General features: G+C 36.9%; 1 protein-coding gene across 3 annotated transcripts; it reads left to right on the plus strand.

Annotated features, from left to right (window-relative positions):
- The first annotated feature begins 319 nt into the window (after window positions 1-319).
- LOC109819308 (protein argonaute 2) lies at window positions 320-6,688 on the plus strand. 3 transcript variants are annotated; one of them, XR_014429798.1, is made up of 4 exons: window positions 320-763; window positions 1,791-3,000; window positions 3,908-5,429; window positions 6,236-6,688. XR_014429798.1 is itself a non-coding variant. In XM_083063989.1 (3 exons), exons 1-3 carry the CDS (start codon window positions 373-375, stop codon window positions 5,361-5,363), a joined length of 3,057 nt encoding a protein of 1,018 aa, XP_082920115.1. In that variant the 5' UTR covers window positions 320-372; the 3' UTR covers window positions 5,364-5,844. The 3 variants fall into 3 exon arrangements, 1 of the variants encoding a protein (XP_082920115.1); XR_014429799.1 differs by lacking the exon at window positions 6,236-6,688 and adding an exon at window positions 6,191-6,208; XM_083063989.1 differs by lacking the exon at window positions 6,236-6,688 and having other exon boundaries at window positions 3,908-5,844.
- The last annotated feature ends 303 nt before the right edge of the window (window positions 6,689-6,991 follow it).

The following is a 6,991-nucleotide window of genomic DNA, read 5'->3' on the forward strand; positions in this document are numbered from 1 at the left end:
AGAAATAATAATAATTCAGTATAAAATAGACTATATTAAAAAAAAAAAGAAAAAAAAAAAAGAGTGTTATACATGGTTACTGCTTAGGAGAGAAATTGACCAAAATGCCCTGCCACTTTATCTCGTGGGTACGTATAATATGAATATCCAAAAAAAGAAGTAGGGATAATAATTTGGAAAAAAAGGAAAAAAATGGGATGTGGGTTTGCGTCAGTTTTAATAAAAGAAATAAAGTGACAGGGCATTTTGGTAAATAGCCAGTGGAGTCAATCCCTATAAAAGCCCTTTCCATAATTGAATTGAATTCATTCATGAATCATGATTCTTGCCATCTTCCACTAAGCCACTAACCCTCCATCACTCATTCCTCCAATGGAAACCACCGGAGCCGGTAACGACGGAGGACGATTTCCGCAACCGCCACAGGAACCGAATCTAAGACCACAGTGGCAACGCCCAAGTGCCACCGCGCAGGACCTCATTCTGCAACCCGAGTGGCGGCGACAGAGGCCACCCGCTCCTCCCGCGCAGCCTTCCGGTCGCGGCGCCGACGAGGACCTGCTTCTCCAGCCGGAATGGCGCCGCTCGAAGCCTAGCGCCGGTGCCGCCGTGTGGGAGCCTGAATGGAGGCGATCGAGACAGACTCAAACTGCATTTCCGTGGAATCAGAATTTCGGCGTTCGCAAACAGGCCGCGTCGAGTTCCGGTGGCGTTGAAAGGCGCGGAGACCCTAGCGAACGCTCGCGACTTGCTCCGGCTACGGGTATATTCGTTGTTCGGTGAAATGTTTTACTTTCGTACTTGTTCTCTGTGTTTGTGTCTTAAGAGAGGGAAAAAGGATCGTGGAAAGTAGAAAGGTTACTCTAAGTAAGGTTTAAACATGCAGTTTAGGGTCAACTGATAGTCATTCATTACGGGCTTACAGCAATGCAGTGTTGTTTTTGTTTTTTTACTGATAATTGATAAATGTTGTTCTCACTTGGTTTCCTCTTTTCAATAATTTGCAAGCTAAATGATGAAAGCAACTAAATCCTGTTTTCACTTTGAGAACTGCTAACAACATCCTCATTGTTTTTTGGTAACCACTGTAACTAGGACCCTTTGAGTTCTCACTAGGATCCCCACAAACTCCATAACTAAATCTGTTTTCACTACGAGAAATGCTAGAAACACCCTCATTTTTGGTAAACACAGTAACTAGGACCCTATGACTCCTCCTGGGATCTTGAGGTATCTTCATAAATTCCGGTCTTTGGGCCGGCTGGGACTAATCTTTGATTTGGGACTTAGACACACTTAAAGCTCATGCACCTCCTCAAGGATGTGTTTTGTAGTCGTTTAAGCACACTGTTTATTATTAGCTAAAATTTATTAGAAATAATAGTTTTGTGAGTCGTACTTCTTATTTAATCAGTCTCATTAACGAATTTCTAACTTTCAACAATTTTTTACCAATAATAGATAAGATAGTATGTTAGAAAGTGTTTGTAAGAACTAAGAACTCCTCTTGTACTATTTTATTCAAAATTCTGGAAGACCAGAAACAAAGTATGAGTTGGTATCTTATGTAATTATTAGTAAAAATATATCAAATAAATGAAAAAAAAAAAAGGGGAACATATTCTTAATTTTTTAATTATATGTTAAATGCACGAGGATAACAAACTAGGATGGCAATCTTCACTAGACCGTTATCCTGTATTGACATGCATTGTATATGTATATAAATTATTACATGTCTTGTTTAATTATTCTGTCAATTTGTTTTATAGCTATTATTTTCCTTGCAGATTCTGTAGTTTCCAAATTGGAAAGACTGCAAATATCAAAACAGTTAACTGCATCAACCTGTACACTTGATAAAAGGGATAGAATTTCTCCTATTCAGAGACCTGACAATGGTGGCACGATTGCGATTTTAACTAGCAGACTTCGTGTCAATCATTTCCCTGTTAAGTTTGATCCAGAGAGTTTAATAATGCATTATAATGTTGTTGTCAAACCTATAGTATCTTCAAAACTTGGCCAGCCTCAGCAATTATCTAAGTCTGATTTATCCATGATCAGACAGAAACTGTTTTCTGATCATCCTGAGAGATTGCCCTTGGAGATGACTGCGCATGATGGCGCAAAAAATATTTATAGTGCAGTACCATTACCAGAAGAGACCTTTACTGTCGATATCTCTGAAGGAGAGGATGAAAAGACCATTTCATATAGTGTTACCTTAACACTTCTTAATAAACTCAGGCTTCACAAGTTAATGGATTATCTTAGTGGGCATAACCTCTCCATTCCTAGGGACATCTTACAAGGGATGGATGTGGTGGTGAAAGAGAATCCAGCTAGACGTACTATTTCTGTCGGACGACACTTCTATCCTACAAATCCTCCTGTAGTAATGAAGGATCTTCACCATGGGGTAATTGCTGTTGGGGGTTTTCAGCATAGTTTAAAGCCTACATCTCAGGGTCTGTCCTTATGTGTAGACTACTCTGTATTGGCTTTCCGAAAGCAAATGTCAGTCTTGGATTTCTTGCACTTGCGTATTGATAATTTTAATTTGGATGAATTTGAAAAATTCAGGAAATTCGTTGAGGAGGCACTTATTGGATTGAAAGTTAATGTGACTCATCGAAAATGCAATCGAAAATACATTATTTCAAGATTAACACCTATGATTACAAGGTATGTCACTTTTCCCGTTGACAATACCAGTGGCTGGAGTCCCTCAAAGGATGTTAGTCTTCTTTCCTTTTTTAAAGACAAATATGGCAAGGACATTGTATTAAAAGATATTCCCTGTCTAGATTTAGGGAAAGACAAGAAGAAAAACTATGTACCCATGGAGTTCTGTGTTTTGGTTGAGGGCCAAAGATATCCCAAAGAGCGTCTGGATAGTATTTCTGCAAATACATTGAAAGCAATGTCACTATCTCACCCAAATGAGAGAGAGTCTGCAATACATAAGATGGTGCAGTCTAGTGATGGACCTTGCGGGTAAGGGTGAATGGGTAATATAATTTCAACTGCATTATTTCTTAATGTGTATATCTTTTGGAACTAGTATTTTTTCTTTCCTTGATTTTAGTTGCAGTTGCATGAATTGTCAATGATGAATTTAGATTGTCAGATACTTATTTAAAGAGTAAATTGCAGGTTACATACACATTGCAATTCCAGCGCATATGCAGATTAGACATAGGGTTTTAAAAGGTGAAAATGAACCCATAAACTTCATGTGCATGAAAAAATCTGTCAACTAAGCATGAAATATCTTCCAGGTGTGAGGTGCAAGTTACCAAACAAGTTTAGTCCATATGATCTAGTACTAATGGCCAAAGTGGAAGTTGGTAAATTCTTTGTATATTTAAACAAGAGACTAATCAAAAGAAACATAATAATAGGATGGAAAACCTTAGTTGCTTGCAGGAAAGAAATAGACTCTACTCTTTCCAGCAGTAGAATTTGAACCGATTAAGACTAGGACAATCAAGAGACTCAGCTTTTTTTTGGAAGACAGAAGAGAACATTATTTTTGACAGTGTTCCTAGGATTATAATGAAATTGACAATAATAATGTTAGCTAAAGAACATGAATCACACTCTAATGCTAGACTGCTGATGAAATTAGGAAAAATATACTATTAGATTGCTGATAAATTATGACATATGCACTTAAATTTCTACTTATAGTGACGATGAATACTTTTCAAATCATGAAATTATCAAACATGATGCTCAGCTGTGTAGCAATTGTTCTAGCTTAGCATATAAGTAGAAAACTTCACAATTTTGTATTCATTACCTTGTAATGTCTGTTGATATTTTGTGATTATACAATTGGTCCACTATCTTGGTTTTCTATCGTAGGAGACGTGTAACTTACAATGTCTTCATTTGGCAGCGGTGATCTTATTCAAAATTTTGGAATGAGTGTCAACACAACCATGACAACTATTGTAGGACGTGTAATTGGCCCTCCAGAATTGAAGTTAGGTGATCCAAATGGAAAGATAATCAAAGTGACAGTGGATCTGGAGAAATGTCATTGGAATCTTGCTGGAAGATCAATGGTGGAAGGTAAACCAGTTGAGCAATGGGGCATTCTGGATTTCACTAGTTTTGGGCCATATAAGTACAAATTAAGAGGTAAGGAATTCATTCAAAAGCTTATAGGTAAATACCAGAAATTGGGTATATACATGCAGGAGCCCATTTGTTATGAAGAATCTTCAATGAAGATACTTGCCACTTATGATTTGCTATCTGAATTACTTGAAAAAATTAACAATATTTGTAAATATAACCAAGGCCACCTGCAATTTCTTCTCTGTGTAATGGCTAGAAAAAGCCCAGGTTATAAGTACCTCAAGTGGATTTCTGAGACCAAACTTGGGTTAGTGACACAATGCTGCTTGTCTAATAGTGCTAATGAAGGGGAGGACAAATTTTATACTAATCTTGCTCTTAAGATCAATGCCAAGCTTGGAGGCAGTAACGTGGAGCTCAGTAATGGACTTCCTTACTTTGAGGGTGAAGGACATGTTATGTTTTTAGGGGCTGATGTCAATCATCCTGGTTATCGGGACACCAGAAGTCCATCAATTACTGCTGTGGTTGCTACTGTTAATTGGCCTGCTGCAAATCGTTATGCAGCACGTGTTTTCCCACAATACAATCGAAGCGAGAAAATATTGAACTTTGGGGAGGTTTGTCTTGACCTTGTTGCATGTTACAGGAGGATGAATGGAGTTAGGCCAGAAAGAATTGTTATTTTCCGTGATGGGGTGAGTGAGTACCAGTTTGACATGGTTCTTAATGAGGAGCTACTAGATTTGAAGAGAGTATTTCAAAGAGTAAATTACTTTCCAACAATCACTCTCATTGTAGCACAAAAGCGACATCAAACTCGATTTTTCCCAGAGGGTTGGAGGGATGGGTCTTCCAGTGGCAATATCTTGCCAGGAACTATTGTGGACACAAAAGTTACACACCCTTTTGAGTTTGACTTTTACCTTTGTAGTTACTATGGAAACTTGGGTACAAGCAAGCCCACTCATTACCATGTTTTATGGGATGAACACAAGTTTACATCTGATGAATTGCAGAAGCTCATATACGAGATGTGTTTTACCTTTGCAAAGTGCACTAAACCTGTATCTTTAGTTCCTCCTGTGTATTATGCTGACCTTGCTGCTTATAGAGGACGATTATATCATGACGCAAGGATTGGGGTGCAGTCTGTGAAGTCAACATCTTCATCTTCTAAAGATGCTTCATCAGCTTCACGATCAGCTTCATTTGAACAGGGATTTTACACGTTGCATGCTGACCTGGAAAACATAATGTTCTTCATCTAAAGAACTTGGTTGTCCACTCTTTCTGAAGTTGGGGAAAAGCTTAAAACTTCTCTCCTGTCTACAAATGTATTGCATATTCTGCCTTTCCTGTTTAAAATAGTGAAGAAGTTTGTGCGCGAATCTAATGAGTTGTGTCCTGAAACCGTCGTCTGTTTTCTATTATACTTTTAATTTTTATTCCCACTCATTGGTAGGCTCTAATCAACTCGCCACACTAGAGTTTAAAGTAGGTCTAGTAATTTTTTTATCTTTAAATGAGCTCACAGTTAGGCACCCATTTCATTTCCTGCACCTTGAGATATGATGTATAGCATTAAATCTGACCGCCAATGAGTGCGAATTAAAACAACTGTCTAACATCAAGCTCTAATTGCTTGCTGAAAATTGGCAATCCGTTTTTCCTTTCTAGACTTCATACTTTTCATTCTTGAAGTAACTCAATTTTCCATGCTTTCTTTTTAATTCAGTATTTATTCTTTTTTTTTTCTTTGCACAATTATTACTTCTATCTGTTGGTCTTACTGATTCTAATTTGGCAATTGGTACTATTCTCTTGGATTTATTTTCTTTTTTTTCATGTCAACAACTTGGCTTGACTTGTTTGCACACAGTTGTAGCATGTATTCCATGCTTCAAAATGATTTGCTTTATTCCTACACTTCCTCCGCAGTTTTTAGGTTACCTGGAATCTCAAGTCGGTACAAGCTACTTCAAATGTTTTAGTTGACTTGAAAGTTGTTAATGATATGATTGCATGCAAAATATCTACTATGCATTTAAGCTTCCAAATGCTATCTATGCATGACCTGCATAGTACTGAATTACAGATATGATGCTCAGTTGCTTACCAGTGAATCTTCAATCTTGCACAGAAGCTTTTTAGCAGCAGACCTGATATTTATACTCAATTGATCATGATTACAATACCATCACTTGGGAAAGAGGGAAGAAAATGAAAACAGGTCAGAAATTGAACTCCTGATGTCAGGCATGCTACAGTATAGATCATGATCAATGACACGTAAGTGTACACTCAGGATTTAGGAAAGATTAGTATCATGGAAATAATCAGTTATTTTTCCAAAGCTTTCTTAGAAAGTTGTAAAAATAAACGATAATATCTCTAAAATAAACTAGCTAACATGGATTAAGCTATGAGCACTGATGGGGCATAGATTATTTGCTTTATATAATAATGTATCCCCAAACACTTGATCTGTAGTCCCATCTTTCTTGAAACTTCTACGTTTTATTTAAATTAAAATTTGCAGCTTTCTTATAACCTTAATGGTCGTAAGACTTTTGGTTTTGTCTCCTTGCTGGGCGTTCTTTATTCGTTTCTTTTTTCTTATATTATCAATGCCTGTACTTGTTAAGTCTTTCTTCAATTTCTTTGTCAGCCCATTTTCTCAAAATTCAGCTTGGACAACTTTTTTTTTTTTTTTTAGGGTAAACAATAATTTTGAAAATCAAACTGAGCTTTTGTCCGACCAGGAATTGGTCGGGTCCATTAACTAGAAAGGGAAAAAAAACAGCGTTTTGGAACCGCCGTAGAAAATAATTTGAACTGGTAATGTTTTAAAAATATTTTTTTAATCTTAAAATTTTATTCAAAATATTAAGATAAA

Source organism: Cajanus cajan, chromosome 1, assembly GCF_000230855.2.
Source record: "Cajanus cajan strain Asha chromosome 1, NIPB_CcT2T_4, whole genome shotgun sequence".
Taxonomy (NCBI): Eukaryota; Viridiplantae; Streptophyta; class Magnoliopsida; order Fabales; family Fabaceae; genus Cajanus; species Cajanus cajan.

Excerpts from the sequence above, each read along its gene's own strand:
- LOC109819308 (XM_083063989.1), top strand. The coding sequence starts at position 373 with ATGGAAACCACCGGAGCCGGTAACGACGGAGGACGATTTCCGCAACCG. Across the intron at positions 764-1,790 it reads GCGACTTGCTCCGGCTACGG|ATTCTGTAGTTTCCAAATTG; the intron begins GTATATTCGTTG and ends TTTTCCTTGCAG. Across the intron at positions 3,001-3,907 it reads TCTAGTGATGGACCTTGCGG|CGGTGATCTTATTCAAAATT; the intron begins GTAAGGGTGAAT and ends TTCATTTGGCAG.